Source organism: Chelonoidis abingdonii, chromosome 15 (genome assembly GCF_003597395.2).
Source record: "Chelonoidis abingdonii isolate Lonesome George chromosome 15, CheloAbing_2.0, whole genome shotgun sequence".
NCBI lineage: Eukaryota > Metazoa > Chordata > Testudines > Testudinidae > Chelonoidis > Chelonoidis abingdonii.
In genome coordinates, this window is record NC_133783.1 from 31,150,242 (window position 1) to 31,169,628 (window position 19,387).

A 19,387-nucleotide genomic window follows, 5' to 3' on the forward strand; every position below is an offset into this window, starting at 1 on the left:
TACAGTAAGAACAAAGAATTTCCATATTAAAGGAGACAGAAGGAACAAGTCAGATTAGTGCTGAAAGGAATGACTTGTCTGATACATCTGATTAGCAATTTGCTACTTTCAAGATCAATGAACACTTCAATAGCTTCTTAACTTTTGATGTAAACACTAGCACACACTAACCGATCTAAACCTCCATGGTCTCTAGCACCACTTTCGTTTCACAATCCTCACCTACATGTTTGTACAAACAATATCTTACCAAAAGCCATTCAGTAGGGTGATGGCCACAAACATCTTTAAACAGCTGGGTCTAATATAATTTACAGTTGGTATGGATAGGAATTCTTGCAGCAATGCCAGAGACTCACTGTTTGTGAGCAAAGGTTTTCAGAACAAAAACCTGGTTCATTCTGGCCAAGAAAGGAAAACCATTGCTAGCACTGCAGGGAGGACCTAACTGAGGATCTTTAGGCCAGAGTGACAGCAGAGAGGGAAAACACAGCACCTGGTGAAAGGCCAGCAGCTGGGCAGTCAGTCTAGAGCCATATATATTTTAATTTAATTAAGAGTTTGTCAAAAGATGGATGATACATCAGAAGGCAAAGGAATGTATTGCTGAATGTGGGAGCTAACGGCATAATTAGGGCTCTGGATTTGAGGACAGGTGACTTATCTCCCTTTAATGCCACACCTCCCCTTCCCTCATTGCAGTTATCACACATTTCTTCTTTAAGTAGTTCTATATTTATCATGGTAACAATGTTACAATGCCACTGAGCCTTCTCTTTGTCTCTTTGCTTCAGTTTCTGACTTGTGGCGTATCAAAGTTCTGAGATGTGAGCAATTAAACTAAGGGCATCTCAAGCCTTAGTTCTAAACCATTCCTTTTCTTTAAAACATCCTGCCTCGCACTTACACAATTATACAACTTAAATCCACTAAAAGAAAAAGCTTCACTGAAACCAGTTAATACTTGGGTACATAAACCACCAGCATAGCCCTAAATATCTTAGCAACACATTAGGTACATCCTAAGCTCTTCTCTTGCAATTCACAACTATGGTTTCACTTCCTCTGTTACCTCTTCCACAACCACTGCTGACACACACACACATGCCCCCACTCCACACAAAACATGCAATCTCAGTTCTAACAACAGATACTTAGATTGCAATGTCTTTGGGGCAGCAACTGTCTTTTGTTCTGTTTGTACATCACTTAGCAAAATGGGTTACTGATCCTGGACCAGAGCTCCTAGGCACTACATTACTAGAAATAATAAACATCAATTGTTGAAAAAAAAACATAGGAAAATTCATTTGTACTATTAAGAATTATTGTACCAAATGCAGAGACTAAGCTCAGAGAAATGTGGCATAGGGATTTTAGTCCTGTTTTAAATACAACAAAACCTTGACCATGGAGTCACCTGATACACCCATAACTTAAAATCCAAATGGAACTTCCAGTCACACAACTGATTAAGAGGTTTATTGTCAAAGGCACAAAGTGCTCTTAGATGCCCAACTCCTACTGTAAGTCAATGGGAGTTGAGAATCTACCTCCCATTTGTGCCTTTGAAAATCTCCCTTAAATTCAGCATCCCTATACATTCTCTTCACCCATCTGTATACAAAACACTAGAAAGATTAACAGTAGAACAATGAAGAATATGAATGTTACAAGTCCTAGGAGAATACATGAGACAGGAAATGAGTAATGTTGGTTTAAATTAGCTATTAGTGAGGAATTACCTGTTGGCTTAAAACTGGGTTACGTGGGCAATGAAACAAGTTTAACTTATAAGTCAACACAGAGCTCTAAAAAGGAGCAAGGAAACCCCTTACAGAGTTCCCTCAGATAAAGTTAATCCTGCAAAGATAAAGAGGATTAAGCCATGTCTACACTAGGAGTGCATTAGAATTGGAGTGCAGTGGAATACCAGAACAGCACTCCTACACTGGACACAGCTATTCTGGCAAAGTTGTTTTGTTCCAGTATAGTAAAATCACTCCCCACAAGTGAAACAAGCTATACCCATAAAGGCACAGCTTTGCTGGTACAGCTGAAGCTGTACTGTAGGCTTCTTCTACCACAGCTATGTCAGTCAGGGATCACACCTTGTCACACCCTACACCTTGCTGTGCCAGAAGACATTCTAATGTAGTCCTGGCTTTAGAGACCAATGATAAGAACAACAAAAAATCACCTGAAGCTCAGCCAGACAGAAGTCTCAAAACTTTAGGAGCAAGTGAAATGGTCTGCTGAGGCAAAGTAGATTCCCCTTATCAAGACCTGACAAAATTGTGTTCCTGGTTAGTGAAACACTCTCCAAACCTAGAGATGGTAATCCTTTCAAAATTGGGTTGAGGTGCATGGCTTTATACATAAATAGGGCTCTTCAGTGTCCTATGGTGTCTATCTGACATACTTTATGAGCACTGATATTTGTTTTTTCAGATTTTTTCTTTTTTTTTTTTTAGACATAAACAGATATTATACTTTGATGACAGACAAAATAATGTCTCTCGCTACCCCATCCCACCCTAAAAAACAAAAACAAAAAACCCCACCTCATTCGCACAGTTGTGCAGGGAAAAATGGGTAATTCAGCACAATGCCGCCAGACATACCACCGCAACTGAACTAATTGTCATGGCCGATGAATCAGAAGGTGGCCTCAAAAGAGACTACTAACCTTGAGTGAGGTGGGCCTCCATTCACTTCTGCCTCTCTCAAGGACACCTACAGCTGCACATTTATTTCTGCTGCAGTAAAAGCATTGCAAGAGCAAACCAGCTGGCAGCCTCAGTTGACGGTGCTAGATTTTACTTTTCTTCAGCTACTCAGGCAGATTTGGTGCAGCCATAGCTGCCCTGACATTGGTTTGGCTCAACTAATTGCTGCAAGAACAAGTACAAAGTGCCTTATTCTGCTGATTAGAGAGAAAACCAAGGTCACGCTGGGGTCATTAAACATATTGTTGAATCCACCCCAAACACACGTTCACTTGTACTCAAACTGTGAATTGGACATTTACAACTCATCCAACTAAGAGACGTGAGTCTAGTGTCCTATGCAGTTGGACGAGTCTACATAAACAACTTGTGTGTTAGTACAGAAAATGGACTTTGATTCTTTATTTTTATATTCTTTAACCAAATATTCTTTCCATGTAAAATTGAACACCAACTCAATTTACTTTGTAAAACCATTTCAACTATAACCAGTAGATAAGTTATCACTTAACTGCTACTTAATGCCCATGGACCCTGGTTCATCACCCAGCACTCTTCAAACCCAATGTTAAATCAGTATTGGATTGCATGCCCAGTTCTGATAAATATATACTAGCACTGTTCATATTTATCTTACACCCCCTTTCTGCTCCCCTTATATTTCACTCCACCTGAGATATTCCTTCAGTTAAAAAAAAAACAAAACAAACTTGACTTATTGTGAGAACACTGTTTCCAAATACAGCCAGCAGTTTGACAGCAGAACTGTTTTTGGTCATATATCAGTTCATCCACTACAGATGATTGACAATCTTCACACACACTTTCCACTACTCTTTCTTCTTAATTAAGCAGAAAATGCCATGACTTGGAGCATTCTCTTGGGAATTTTGGCCTCCCAACCAATTTACTCCAAATTTTTGATCTCTCACCTTTTCTCTCTCTCTAGTCAGAGTCACTTTACTGTATTTCTCTATAGTGATATTATTATATAGACAAAGTCCTTCTTCTTCTCATTGATCCACGCCAAATTATTAAAATATCACTGTACTCTTTTCAGTAAACTGAAGTCCACGGCTAGGTTAGTAATTAGTCTTAGCCAGGTTTTTTGTTGTTGTTTTAACTACCATCAGTATACCTTTGTATTAAAAAACAACATTCAAACCTAAATATTCAAACAAAACAACTGTATTTAATAAAACAAGAGGTCTACATGTGAGCTACAAACATTATTACAAGTATGATGTTGTTTATGGTGACAATAGGAAGTGATTTCTTCCAAATAAGGAATGTTAAAGAGATTGGCATTATTTAGTATGGTAAAAGGGAATTATGTATGGTAAGAGGAATTATGAGAAAGTATATAAAGTCATGAAGGGCAGAGAAGGGCACTGAGATGGGGTACACAGACCCCACACTGACCAAAAAGGGTTAATAATGAGAGCCTATGAGCCCAATCAGCCCCACCCCATTACACCTGTGTAAGGCATCAAGCCTGGAGGGAGGCGATAAAGAGGAAAGGCTCAGCTCAATAAAATGTGACTAGCAGAGGGAATGCACTTCTTGAGTTAGGCTTGTGAAGGAAGGCCTGGCTAAGGTCAATGCCTCTTTGGGATAGCTAGGCCTGGTCTTGGACCTTTTGACCATTATAACTAGTTTGGTTCCCATTTTTGGGGATCTGAAGAAGAGATTAAAATGATAGGACTAGTAAAAAGCAGACCAGAGATACAGCAGAGGATCTGAGCAAATAGACCTTATTTGCGTCATACAGGATCCCTGAGCTGGAACCCAGAGTACAGGGTGGGCCTGAGTTCTGTAATGACACACCCTATGGAATGGTGTGAAGTTGCTGGAGCCCAAGGGCTGTAAGGCCCACAAATCCCAAAGTTGTGCTAAAGTTCTGGTTCAATGCAGCCAGACTATTGGTGTGTTGGACTTCCTTCACTCTAGAAGGGGTAGGATTAAAAGTGACCTACCTGGAGTGCCAAGTCAAAGGAAGAGGCACGCTGTTACAGTATTGGAGTGGCTGTTGGCAGGAGGTACCAAAGAAGAGGCTTCTATGCCACCTGGCTATGAGGGACACTCTTATGGTGAGTAGACTCTTCCATAGTCACTAAGGCACTATTTGTCTCATAGCAAAGGAATGGCACTTGAAATTAGACTGGAATGAAAATCTTTTCCTTTGCCTCCAGTCATCAGACATGGACTCTGCTTTGGTTATCCTAGACATGGTGCTTATACTTGAGATTTTGTTCTTCATTCTCTCCTTATCTTCCTCTCCTCTTTGTTCATTAGCTTCTGTTATTGTGGATAAGCTTTATGTAGGACTTTGAAAACAGTCAGACTAGAGCTCATGCTAATATTCTCTGACAAGATATTCCACAGTAAAGCTGAGCAAATAGTTGATTTATTTCAGTTTGGTGGCCAAACCGAAAAATAGTTGTTGGCTTCAAACCTAAACTGACCTTTTTTCGTTCTGTTTACTTACTGAAACAGATTTTTGGGGTTTTGAAAATGTTGAATTGATTTGACTTTTCTCATTTAGAAATGCATTTTTTTAAATGATCTGTTTCAACATTTCTGATAGTCTTGTTTTCTTTTGAGCCAAAGCTATTCATTGAATTCAACACATGAAACCAGCAAAAGGTTTCAGGGCATCGAAAAATGCATTTTTTTTCTTCTTCAGGAAATTTATTATTTGCCAAAAATTTCTGCCCTGCTCTATTCCATGGCCTAAAAGTAGCTGCACTTTTTGCTCCTGCTGTTTCACTCTGGAGACAGGTGGATTATGTCTCTGATATTCACTGTTCTGTAGGCAGTAAGAGGAGAGGCAGTCTCTAAGGTAGCCTGGTCCCAGTCGTCTACGTGTATTAAAGATCAGCATACAATAGTGAACAGGGAGTCAACTGAGGACTTACAATATTTGGACAATATGCCCTCAGTGGCTAGTCCTGGTCAATCAATAGGTACCACTGGTTGTGATTTCAAGTCTCTGAAGATATGTCTACACTGCAATTAAACACCCGTGGCTAGCTGGTGTCAGCTAACTTGGGATTGGAGGATCCCAGAGCCCGAATGTCTGTCCTGAAATGAAACAGCCCTATAGCCCTAGCTTGAGTCAACTAACATGGGCCATCTGCAGTTGTTTAATCGCAGCATAAATTTTTCCGGAAACTGCAGATGTTACTAAAATTGTATTCATTGCTCTCCCCAACAAGCTTCTCAGTTAGAACACCTGCTCATTTACTCCTGTAACCAGAGGCCTTGAAGGAGGCAGTAAGCCAGTAAACAGCCACTTGGGGGACTGCTGAGGGACTATTTATATTTTGGGATCTAATAATCTTCCCTTCTCCCTGGGCCAAACAAAAACATCTAGTTATTACAGATCTAGCCCAGTTTTTACTATGAATATAAAAACTACAGATCAGAATTCTGGTGTGTTTTTTTTTTTTTGGAAAAATGAGATTCTCTTCTGAAAATTGGATTTCAATTAAGATATTGCCTGTATAAAACATAATCTGATGTGTATTGGACAATGCACACCTACTTGATTTACAGCATCCACAAAATATTTCCTCCTTTCTGCAAATGAGAACTGGTCACAAACTCAGAGATTCTTTGCTATAGTATACTATAAATTATTAGTCTGTGTTTAAATACTTATTGAAGGAAGACTTACTGTTCACAATGTCACCTTGAAGTTGAAGAATCTGTGGAACAGGTATTGTGAGAACAACTATGTCAAACTGTTCTGGTGATCCTGTTTTCTTGCAGACCTCCCATTTCCCCCCTCTGAGGTAGATCTGTGTTACATGATGTTCATAGAGGACATCTGCACCTGCTTAAAAAAAGAATAGTTTAATACATACAATTCCGTATCAGACAGTAGAGAATATGCATAATATCAGAATAACTTCTGTTAGTAATCAAAACTAAGGTCCTGATCCTGCAAACAGTTAAGCATGTGCTTAACTTTAAGCACCTGGTCTGTCCCATTTCCATCAGTGGAACTACTCACGTGATTAAAATACATGCCTAATGGTTAGCAGGACTGGGGCATACAAACTTAATGAATTATAATTGCAATAATAGACTTGCAACATCAACAGCTGAAAAAACACAAGTGTTAATATTAATAACTACCTCAGCATGAAGAGGTAGAACAAACACTAAGTACTGTAATAAAACACTCAAATTCCACTGCTTTTAAAAGAAAAACAGCACTGCTGCTATGACAGTTTACACCAAGTTGGTTATCTGCTCCTTAGTCTTTTGTAAGCAACTCTAAATATAGTACGGCTTTATATCACAGGTACATCATGTTGTGAAACTGTTCATAACGGTTAATAAATCTTTCTTTTCAGCATCATGCTTCCCAGCCAGTTGATAGATTCCCAGATCATCAAATAAACACTGTTTAAACCAATACTAGATATTAGTTTAAAAACTGCAAATTCTGATCAGATGCAGTTACTCAAGATTTATGTGACTCAAATTTCCCCCAAACCTCCATTCACTCAAGGTATGATCCTACTCCCACAGACTTAAATGGCAAAATTATCATTATCCTAAAGGATCTGGACTATATATTTTTGCACTCTCTGCTTTATCATAACGTTGGCCTCTGATCCTGCAAACACCTAAACATATGTATAAATGTACACATGCCAGCAGTCCCATTGAAGTTAACAGGATTGCTCACTCAGCTGAAGTTACTTGTGTGCAAATGCTTACAAGACTAGGGCCTTGGTTTCCTTGGTTTTTACATTTTCGCAAATTAGACATGTTACCTTATGGTGGGGTGTCCAAAAGCATAATTCCTAATTCTGAACCTTAGAGTCCAAAATGTGGGTGCCTGCATGAAACCTCCAAGCTTAATTATCAGCTTGGATCTGATAGCGCTGCCACCAGCCAAAATTTTCCAGTGTTTGGCTCACTCTGGTCTCCCCAAAACCTTCCCTGGGGGACCCCAAGACTCAGATGCCCTGAGTCTTACCACAAAGGGAAATAACCCCCCTCCCCTTGTCTTCTCTTTACTTCCTCCCCAGGCTTCCCCTCCGTGGGTTATCCTGGAAGATTACTGTACTTAAACTCCTTGAATTACAAAACAGAGAGGGCAATTTACCTTCCCCCCTCCTTCTTTTTCCCCCTCCCAGTCTTTCCCTGAGAGAGACCGTAATCCTGGCACAGGGATTTCTATCCCCTAGAGCCTCACTTAGAAAAGAAAATCCAACAGGTTTTAAAAAGAAAAGCTTTATATAAAAAGAAAGAAAAGACATAAAAATGCTCTCTGTATCAAGATAACAATATACAGGGTCAATTGCTTAAAAGAAAAATATGAATAAACAGCCTTATTCAAAAAGAAATACAATTTAAACATCCCAGCAACTACACACATGTAAATACAAAAAAAACCATAAAAGCCTATTGTTTTTCTACCTTTGTACTCACAACTTGGAAACTGAAGATTAGAAGCTTGAAGATAGAAAGATCCCTCTCATAGCCGAGAGACAGACCGGAGACTCAGACCCAAACATTCCCTCCCTGAGCTTTTAAAAATCCGGTTTCCTGATTGGTCCTCTGGTCAGGTGTTTGGTTCCCTTTGTTAACCCTCTACAGGTGAAAGAAACATTAACCCTTAGCTATCTGTTTATGACATGGGGTGTTCCCCCCACTCCTTCCTGGAAGGCCCTAAAGCAGCTGGGCCATGCCCCAATCAGGTCACAGCTGGCCTATATAAAAAGGCTGTGAACCAGAGGCCCAGGAGAAGTGTCCCCTTTCCCCCTCTGACTGGGAGACGGCAGGGCTTGGTTGCCTGCAGAAAGGGTAGTGGAGTGAGGCAGGGCTGGGGAAAAGTCAGAGGAGCAAGGGAACTCCAGGCTGGCAACTCTCCAGGCTGCAGGGCCTGGTCCTAGGCCCACAGAGGTACTGGGAGGCACAAGAAGGCAGCAGGTCCAAACCCCCTTGCCTATGATGAGTGGCTTTTACACTGCAGTCTGCCCCAGGGAGCTGAGGGTTGGTGATGACTGGCAGTAGCCCAGACTGAGGCAAGGTGGGGATAGAGGGTTGGGGCTTCCCCCTGGGTGGGGAGACCCTGAGATGGGAGAGCGGGGGTATTGCCAGGGGGCAGCACCTGAGAGACAAGGAGCGCTAGGTCCTGGGAGGGACATCGGGGCCAGCGGCAGCAGGACATCAGCCTGCAGAGGGTGCTCTGGAGCTGGAAAAAGCTAATTCCCAGGACACCAACAGGAGGCGCTGCAGGGGTGAGTCCCACACTGTTTACATACCCATTTAAACATCTTCAAGATGTCAGCATGAAACATTTTTTATGAAAAAGAATCTAGTTTTTTTTCAGCTTCAAACGGACTGTATCAAGCCATATCCATTCAAAATGCTACTGTCCCATGACAGATTTATAGATTCTAAGGCCAGAAGGGACAACTGTGATGATCTAGTCTGCATAACTCAAGCCACAGAACTCCCTCCAAATAAGCCCTGTTTGAACTAAACCATATCTTTTAGAAAAACATCCAATTTTTGACTTCAAAATTGCCAGTGTTAAGAGAATCCACCAAAACCTTGGACACTGTTCCAATGGTTAGTTACCTTCACTACTTTTGTTTCCCATCTGAATTTGTCTAGCTTCAACTTCCTGCTGCTGGCTCTTGTTATAAAGAACCCATTGTCAAATACTTGATCCCCGTGTAGGTCCTTGTAGACTGATCAAGTCACCCTTTAATCTTCACTTAGTTAAGCTAAACAGATAGAGATGGACTCCAGGAACTCAATGAGGCTTGCTTTCCAATACATCATGCGAGGTCTCACATGAACACATCCTACACTCAGCTACCAAGCTTCCTTGGCCAAAGGGCATGGGAGCAGTGCAGTGTTACTGCATTCAGACCCTTTTCTAGAAGGTATATTGAGCCTGGGTGACAGTATATCGCTTTCAAGTGACGGTTTCAAAAGGTGGGTGGGAGCCTGGGTCACTCTTTGTTGATCAAAGGAAGGATCATTATCAGAGAGTTGTTAATTGCAAAAGATGTCTAAAGAGTACCTGACTCTGTTAAATAATGCTTGACAATTGAAGAGATTCCCTGAGGTGTCACAAAATTGTGAGACCCTTCTTCCATCACCATTCCTTCGACAGGGGCAGTCAACGGCTTCAACACACCATGGGCCAAAAGTTCCTCATAGAAGCTAAAAAAAAACCAAAATATACATGCTAACTATCTGCAAGAACAGTAACAGCAGCATTAATTGTTAACCATAGCAATTAAAGACTGGCATAACACAAATTATGTAACTTTTTTATCTTCTATATCACTCAACTAGAGTTTAAAGCTGAACTATATATGTTTAGTATTAATGTATTCCTAATAATTACACACAAAATGACCTTTGTTTACTTTTTCATTACATCATAAGAATTGGTCTCTTACAGGGAAAGACAATATAACCACCTAGCTCTCCCCACTCCAATCCTGTTGAAAAGTTTCACATCAGCTGGAAATTCTGACTTACTATGGCAGGAAGATAAATGGTGTCTGGAGCTAGAAGTATTTAACTGACTGACCACTTTTCTTTTCTTGTGAAAGCTCTAGATAACGTCAGAGCTGGGCTTTGAGTATCTTCTAACAGGTGCAACTTTGCTTCCTCTGGTATTTACAAAAGAGGTCCCGTACAGTTTATCATCAACTATCTATCATTACACTGTCAGCCCACTAACCCAGCTCCTAAGGATTTATTTTAATATTCCAAACCAATGAGCAGCTTCAAACAGTCACTCCTATTTTAAAAAAGTTATTGCATGTTTCCTTCCTCTCTCCAAAGTCTCACCCTGGCCCAATGAAAACTTTTCTTTAAGCCGTAAAGGCATCATATCTTTAAAGTCTGATATTTCACAGTTCCATAAATCAAGAAATAAGAAGTTCTATGCTACTGGAAATCAATGAAGGTGGAAATCCACCTTTCCAACTGGACCCAGCCTCTATCTGCCTTAGTTTTCCACAGCATCTATCACTGTAATATCTAAGTACTTCCCAGGTACATTAGGTCTGCATGGCAGGTTCCTAGTAGACTGAGACTTCTGTTCTTCGCCCTGCCTGGTAGTCAGCTCTATTCTGGAATAGACATTTGTGTGTGGTTTTCCCCTTTCACCCCTAAATCTTGTTAGAGGTTTTGCAGGGTGTGCTAAAAGCAGACAAACTGTAGGAAGGAGGGATAGCTCAGTGGTTTGAGCATTGGCCTGCTAAATCCAGGGTTGTGAGTTCAATCCTTGAGGGGGCCATTTAGGGAACTGGGGTAAAAATCTATCTCAGGATTGGCCCTGCTTTGAGCAGGGGGTTGGACTAGATGACCTCCTAAGGTCCCTTCCAATTCTATGAACTCTGAATTAGCCTAACCTCTTCTGGAAGCTTGCTCCATAGCTGAACCCCTCCCTTTGTGAATGATTTGCATCTGGTTGTGATGTGCTTGCTTTGCTTTGAGCTGCATTTTTTTCCAGTAGTTAAGGAAGTCTTGGACAGAGAACCTGGGCCTTGAACCACTGACAGCAAGAAAGATCAAACCCAAGGCCTTGAATTGGTAATGGCAGCAGATTAGGAGTTAGCAGTGGTAGCACAGCAGAAAGGTGATGTACTCATGGCAGTCTGGCCAACTAACAATGCAAACACTACAGTATTTTTATCCAGGCTGGAGTCTCTGCACTGTTGCTATCTTCAGATACAATAAGTTACATTAGCCTGGATGGATCTCTGTGGCCAGACCCTCACCTGGGAGGACAGAGTGAAGAGCCACTGGAAAGTAATTTTTCACCATTTATATGTTTAAGACTTAGGCGAGGTACCAAGTCAAGCAGGTCGCCAAGATAATAAGATGAATACCTCCAAATGAGAGAGAAACATAACTTTCAATATTATTAGACAAACTATCATTTGGAAAGCAGTGTAAAACCATGTTAATGAGACACTTGACATGCATTTTTTTTTAAAAGATGGGAAGTAACGTTTTATAAAACCTGCAGAATTTTTCAGTGAATAAGCTATTGCTAGTTTGATGGCACAGTACACTCTGTAACTCTGAGGCTTTGTTTTTAATTTTCAGTACCGTAGAAGGAAAACTAGACAAATTCCAAACATTTTTCTTGATTTTTTTCCCCACATTTAATGCCTCTGATTCCAATTAGGATACAGACAGTGTGTAAAGTAACTGAAGGCAGAATTTGGCTTAGAACCCTGCAACCTGAGCCAAATTCAAAGGGAGACATGTCAGAAACAGATCTGGTTGGAAAACAAACCTGCCTGCATCTGACGAAGTGGGTATTCACCCACGAAAGCTCATGCTCCAAAACATCTGTTAGTCTATAAGGTGCCACAGGATTCTCTGCTGCTTTCACGGATCCAGACTAACACGGCTACCCCTCTGATACCTGCCTGTTCTGTTCGGTTCTTCTCCTCCTTGCTCCTGCTGGCCACCTCTACCTCCCTGTCCATGCACTGCATGTGCTGTGGAGTGAGTGTGCCAATATGGGTTGATGAATGCAGCTGCCACCACACCAACCCCAGGGCCAAAAGGCGGGAGTGGTGATTGAGGTTTGAGCGGCAGGGTCAAATATGCTTGGGTTTGGGTCAGGGCCTAAAATTTAGGGCCTAAAATTCAGGCCCAAGCAAACCTCTAAATTGGTCCTCTGTATTCTACTGTCATCCAAAGCTATTCCCTTAATTGTACACTTAGGTAGGCCCAGTTCTGTTACCCTTGTTCACACCAAGTGGTACCTCATTCCTTGAGTACTTTCACTGAGATTGGTGAATTTACTGGCAGACTAGTAAATTACCACCCAGCATGAGTAAGAATGGCAGGAATGCACAGCACGGCAAGCAAAAGGACATGCTTCATGAAAATTAACTGCTTTCTTACTACAGTTTTGCATCTTTGCCCAGTGAGGACACTGCTGAGGAGCACGTGCAGTTTATTTGTTAGTTACTCAAGGCCAAACTACAACAGCCTTTAACATAAGCAGTCCTATTAATGTCAACTATTTGCCTGAATAAGACCTTCACAATACAGTCCTGGTCCTTATAGCTTGTTGATCCATTTTAGAAATTTGCGCCTCTAACGCGCATGCTTTCACACATACTTGTAAATCTGCTAATTTAAAAATGTCAGTCTCATTTTAATTTGAGTCTGATCTTCATTCCACTTACCTACAAATGCGCTAAAACTCTCTTAAATTCAACAGTACAATTTAACAGTAATTAAAATCATATCAAATATAAAAATACACTGTCAATTTATATGCAGCCTGAAATTTAATTGTGAATTCAGTTTTTTTTAAAGCTAATATATTTCTGCTTCTAAACATAGATTCCTCTTGAACAACGGTGCTAAGACAAATAAACCTTCCTCTCAGTTGTCTGAAATGTAAACAGCAAAGATCCTAAAAGTAAAACTTACTAAAACACAAACAAAACTGAACATAAGAACGGCCGTACCGGGTCAGTGTCAAACAGATAGCTAAGGGTTAATGTTCCCTTTACCTGTAAAGGCTTAACAAAGGGAAAAAAACACCTGACCAGAGGACCAATCAGGAAACCGGATTTTTCAAAGCTCAGGGAGGAGTTTTTGGTGTGTGGTTTCTTTGTTCTGCTTCTAGTGGCTCTCTTGGCTCTGAGAGAGGATCTCTCTACCTCCAGGCTTTTCTTATCTTCTGTTTCAAAGTTGTGAGTAAACAAAGGTAGAAAAACAATAGGCTTATATTTTTTTTTTTTTTTTTGTATTTACATGTATCTAGTTGCTGGAATGGTTTTAAATTGTATTCTTTTTGAATAAGGCTGTTTATTCATGTTTTCTTTTTAAGCCTAATAACCCTGTAGTTATTGTCACCTTGATATCAGGACCATTTATAATGTCTTTCTTTTTTTTCATAGAGCTTTCTTTTTTAAGACCCTGTTTGAGTTTTTCTTCTGGTTAAGGCTAAGGAACCAAGGGAGGGAAATACTTTGTGTTAGATTGACTAAGCTTAATTTGCAGTAGGCCTCTGGTGAGGGGGAGAGACACTAATCTCTCTGGGTTTGTGTTTCAAGGAATTGAAACAGGGAAATCTCCTAGTGTACGCCAGGGCAGGAACTGGGGGGGGAAGGGGGAGGGAGAGGTAAGAGGGGGAGGGAAGTGGGTAATTTTCGCCTTTGTTGTAGACTCAGGGCATCTGAGTCTTGGGGTCCCCCAGTCGAGGTTTGGGGAGGCGCCAGAGTGAGGCAGGCCACTGATTCCTGTCTGGTGGCATGCGCTATACAGATCCAAGCTGGGTATTAAGCTTGGAGGTTTTCATGATAGCAACTTATGTTCTGAACTCTAAGGTTCAGATCTGAGTAGGAAAAGTTATGACAGTCAGACCAAATGTCATCTAGCCAGTATCTGTCTACTGACAGTGGCCAAATGTCAGGTGCCCTAGAGGGAGTGAAGCTAACAGCAATGATCAAAGTGATCTCATCTCCTGCAATCCAATCTCCATCTCTGATGAACAGAGGCTAGGGAACACCCATTCTTTTACCCTTCCTGGCTAATAGCCATTTTAATGGACTGAGCCACCATGAATTTAAATCCATTACCTTTTAACATTGTTATAGGTCCAGCCTTCACACTCCTTCAGGTAAGGAGTTCCACAAGCTGACTGTGCGCCTGCGTGAAAGAAACTTCCTTTTGTTTTAAAACCTGCTACCTATTAATTTCATTTGGTGACCCCTAGTTCTTATATTATGGGAATAAGTTAAATAACTTTTCCTATCCACTTTCTCACATCACCAGATTTTATAATACCGTCTATGCATATCCCCTTAGTCTCCTCTTTTCCAAGCTGAAGGAGGCCTAGCCTATTTAATCTTTTCCTTGTACGTGACCCTTTCCAAGACCCTAATCATTTTAGTTCCCTTTTCTGATCTCTTCTAGTGCTAGAATATCTTTTTTGAGGTGAGGAGACCACATCTGTACACAGTAACTCGAATGTGGCATACCATGGTTTATACCCAAAAGGGCAATAAGATATTCTCTGTCTTATTCTCTATCCCCTTTTTAATTGATTCCTACATGCGCTGCTTTGCTTTTTTGACCGCCTCTGCGCACGTTCCGTGGACGTCTTCAAGAGAATATCCACGATGAACTCCAAAGATCTGCTTTCCTGATTAGTTGTAGCTAAATTATCCCCCATTATATTGTGATGTATAGTTGGGGGTTATTTTTTTCCAATGTGCATTATCATTCTTGACAATTTATTCCACATTTATTTTCATTTGCCATTTTGTTGCCTAATCACTTAGTTTTGTGAGATCTTTTTGAAGTTCTTCACAATCTGCTTTGGTCTTAACTATCTTGAGTAGTTTAGTATCATCTGCAAACTTTGCCACCTCACTATTTACCCCTCTCTCCAGATCATTTATGAATAGGCTTGGTCCTAGGACTGACCGCTGGGGAACACCACTAGTTACCCCTCTCCATTCTAAGAATTTACCATTAATTCCTACCCTTTGTTCCCTGTCTGAACTCACAGATTCTTTTCATTTTCTAAACTGAGAAAAGGGCAGAAAATAAATAAATCCCATAACCATAAGAGTCTTGTCATTTTTTCACTTTAGTAACAAGTTATTAGTAACACATGTAGGAAAACTCTGTGATAACCACCCTTTGACAGCTGAAAATTATTTTTAAAGGATCACTTTGTCATCACCCTCTACACTTGTACCCTAGCCTAGATACTGCAACATGAATGATTAAAAAGATAAGGCTCCCATGTTACTTTTCCTAATCCTTTTACAAGTACACCAGCTTTTCAGTCACCTTCTCACCTTTGATGCTTTTGGGCATAGGCGGGTCTAAGCGTTATGTACTGTGCGCCCAGATCCGCTGTACAGCGAGGGTTATGCGGGCTCCTGCTTGTAGTCATTCTTCCTCCTGGGAACACGGAGCTGTGACTAAAAGACGGCCAGGCTCTCCCCCATATACCGTCCCTGGACAAAGTCAGCACCCTAACATGTGGGGGTTGCAAAAATGACTTTCCAGCGGGAGGTTTGTCTGTCTGGTTCTGGCGCCCGGGGGCAGTCAGCGCCCCGGTTCTCGAGTCCTCCAGGCGAAGCCCTCAGCTGACCTCCTTCCTGCACAGCTGTTCGCTCTAGCTCGGGCACATGCTGGCGCCCCAGCCCCGCTCACTAGCTCGGGGAGGAAAGTCCCTCTACCTGCTCCTGTTGTCAGGCCCTGCTGGCAGCTTTGCTCCCCATCACGTCCGGAAGGCTGTGCAGTGTCTCCATGGGGCACTGCCCACGCCCCCCTACGGCATGCAAACAGCCGGGCCGGGCCTGGCTCCGAGCCGGGGTGCTATCCCCTCCCCAGACCCGGTGCTTGTTGTGCGCCCGTGCCCGGGGCTGACCCCTGCCGCCCGCGCTCGGCTGGCCCCGTGCATGGGCTGCGGCGAGCCAGGATGGGGGGTGTTGTAAGTCCCGGCACAGGCCGCTCTGCCCGCTGCAGGGCCTCACCTGCCCCCCGGGCTTTGTCCCACAGCACGATGCGCAGCGGGCGCTGCGGCAGCTCTCTCCGCAGCAGCGCAGCGCACAGGCTGCCGGTCGGCCCGGCGCCCACGATCAGCACCCGCGCCATGGCGGCGGCGATTGGCCTACACGGAGCTGTGACTAGAAGCCCCGGCTCTCCCACATCGCCTGTCCCCGGACACGGCCCGGGCTCCTCCCGCTGCTGCCGCGGGCCTAACCAGCGCCTTGCCCGGCGGAGCCTGCCCCAGCCCCGCTCGCCTGCAAGGGGAGCAGCCGAGCCACTGGCCCGCAGTGACAGCCTGGCCCCGGGCGCCCCCTGGCGGAGCTGCCTCCCGGAGCGCCGCGCAGTACCTGCCCGGGCTCAGGTGGGGGACGAGCTTTCACAATGGGGGTTTGGGGCGGGATTCCGGCTGCTTTGTATCCATGGGAGAACAGAGCTCCGTCTGTCACGTGCGCACACGACACAAATCACACATATACTCCGCACGGGGCCGTACAAAAACAAATTACTGCCCGGCATGATCCGTGCGCACTCCGCATGCATATCTTCCTCCCCCCGCTCCACTCCCTATACAGGAGTCAAAACGACAGCTCAGGTTATTGAATGCCCAATCCTGCAAGTGACTCTGCATTAAGAAACTTCCCATGCAGGGATGGGTCCACTCCTGGGGGCGTCACTTGCAGGACTGAGATCTAACTGGGTACTCCCAACAGCAATCTACAATTTTCAAAATTTAAATGTAATTCAGAATTTAGAGCTACACAAGGTCAGATATTGAATTTCTCCCTTAGAAGAAGGCCACCAATAATTATTATAATAAAATTCTTTTCAATTGCATAAACTCAGGAAACACTGTCTCCATTTATATATGCATTGCAATGAACCCTTTTAATTGCCTTAAAATATTTCTCCTCAAATTAATTTCTATACTATTAAAATGATGTTAAAAGGTTGTTAAAGTTGAATGATTAAGCACTCTGATGTTAGGAAATGCAAATGTACTATAGAACATCATACAAATGTTTCATACAACATTGTAAGTCACATCTTATGACCTATAGTGAGGCCTTAGTCCTGCAAAGCACTTCAGCAAACATTTAACCTTTAGTGTACATATAGTCTCATTGATTTCAGTGGAACTAATCACATGATTGAGATTATGCACATGTTGAAATGCTTTGCTGGATTGGAGCCTGATGGAGATGGGGTTAACCTGCTTAACTGTGCAACCTTAAATGTTGTTATATATATATAAAAAAATTAATTCTCTTCTTTCTTTTCCCCAGAAAAAAAGTCAAAAGTCAGACCTCATGAGAGCATCCCGTCTCATATGTCTTACTAGGTTAGTAGGGGGAGCTTATTTGAATATTTGTGCACTGCAAGGTACACACAGACTGCTTGATGCACCTTACAAATAAGGTGAGCTGCTATGAGCTCTGTCTCATTCAGTACACAGCAGATGGAAATCTGTATCTTGCACACAATATTTATTTGATCCTGGACAGCTGAATTTTTTTCTTAGGCATGTAGAATAACTCCATTTTATTATGATCAATCCTTTATATTAGAGACATGCAAGTAAATATCCGTATCTGTTTTGCAAGACTGAATTCTTAAGAGGAACAGGGATGAGGCAGGTTTCAGAGTAGTAGCCATGTTAGTCTGTATCTGCAAAAAGAATGGGAGTAATTGTGGCACCTTAGAGACTAACACATTTATTGTAACATAAGCTTTCGTGGGCTACAGCTCACTTCATCGGATGCATGTAGTGGAAAATACAGAAGGAAGATATATACATGCAGGGAACATGAAACACATTATAAGGAGAGTGATCAGTTAAGGTGAGCTGTTGTCAGCAGGAGAGAAAAATAACTGTTTGTAGTGGTAATGAAAATGGCCCATTTCCAGCACTTGACAAGGAGATATAAGTGATGAGGCAGGGCTTGATGAACTGCGTAAAAGATCTAAAAGAAGCACTGAGAGTAAGTCCTACAATACAGCCAATCTTTGCTTTCAGCGCTGCAAATATACATAAATAATCCTACAAACCGAACTGCAGATTTACGATGTACACTGTTCCATCACATATAACTCAATCAAATCAAAACCAGTTTTCACCAGAGCACTTGAAAGTCCTTTTCCTCAACAAGGATCCTTTCCCTGCCAAATATCAACTTCCTACCCCTACTGCTAAAGCTGTGTAAAATTTTAATTAAAATTCTATTTAAATTAGTAACATCAAGCGCAACATTATACTTCCTCATGCAGTTTCCATTTGTAATACTTATCATTTGTATATTATGTGTACTTGTTATTATTTGTCTATCTAATTGTGCTGAACAGAGTACATTGGTAAGTAATGTTATTTAGCCTACAAATATGAATAAGACTGTAATTATAAGCTGGCATGGCTTCTTGGGATCTGATATATTGAGTTGTATCTTCATGAGTGTTATGTGACAAGCTTCCCTTCAAGAAGTCCAACAGAAAGATCATTATTTAGGGATTCCTCAGAACCACTGTAAGCCTCATGGATTTAAGAGGTTGTAGTTGTCTTTATTAGCTTAAATTAACACTCTTTATAGCAGGGGTGGGCAAAATTTTTGGCCCGAGGGCCACATCTGGGTGGGGAAATTGCATGCAGGAGGGAGTGCGTGTGGTGTGCAGGAAGGGGCTCAGGGCAAGGGGTTGGCGCACAGAGTGCGGCAGGGGGTTGGGTGCAGGCAGGGTGCAGCAGGGGGCTCAGGGCAGGGAGCTGGGGTGCAGGAGGGGTTCAAGGTGCAGACTCTGGCCCAGCACTGCTTACCTGGAGTGGCTCCAGGGTGGCACCAGCGCCCACTGGGCCCAGGGCAGGATCCCTGCCTGCCCTGGCCCTGCACCGCTCCCGGAAGCAGCCAGCACCATGTCCCTGTGGCCCCTGGGGTAGGGAGGGGAGAGGGCTCCACACACTGCCCTCACCTGTGGGTACCTCCCCTAAAGCTCCCATTGGCTGTGGTTTCACATTCCCGGCCAATGGTAGCTGAAGGGGGTGGTTCCTGCAGGTGAGGGCAGCGCATGGAGCCTTCTGCCCCTATCATAAGCATTCCCAAATCTGGACCTTAGCGTCCAGAAATCTGGGTGCC

General features: G+C 42.6%; 2 protein-coding genes and 1 long non-coding RNA gene across 5 annotated transcripts in view; 1 reads left to right on the top strand and 2 right to left on the bottom strand.

Annotated features, from left to right (window-relative positions):
- Positions 1–16,487, bottom strand: part of RNLS (renalase, FAD dependent amine oxidase) — a 132,185-nt gene extending 115,698 nt beyond the window's left edge. Inside the window, exons 1-4 of one of the 3 annotated variants that reach the window (XM_075072686.1) lie at positions 16,253–16,487; positions 15,569–15,674; positions 9,787–9,929; positions 6,409–6,570 (exon numbers count right to left, since the gene is read on the bottom strand). In XM_075072686.1, the coding sequence (XP_074928787.1) occupies positions 6,409–6,570; positions 9,787–9,929; positions 15,569–15,674; positions 16,253–16,373 (532 nt within the window). In that variant the 5' untranslated portion in view covers positions 16,374–16,487. The remainder of the gene's footprint in view (positions 1–6,408; positions 6,571–9,786; positions 9,930–15,568; positions 15,675–16,252) is intronic. The other 2 variants (XM_032770296.2, XM_032770298.2) reach the window with 2 other exon arrangements.
- Positions 1–19,387, bottom strand: part of LOC142047814 (uncharacterized) — a 498,924-nt gene that overhangs the window by 317,958 nt on the left and 161,579 nt on the right. The window lies entirely within an intron of this gene.
- Positions 17,561–19,387, top strand: part of LOC116818990 (lysosomal acid lipase/cholesteryl ester hydrolase-like) — a 32,286-nt gene continuing 30,459 nt past the window's right edge. Inside the window, exon 1 of the mRNA XM_032770302.2 lies at positions 17,561–17,607. The gene's annotated coding sequence lies outside the window, so the exon portion shown is untranslated. The remainder of the gene's footprint in view (positions 17,608–19,387) is intronic.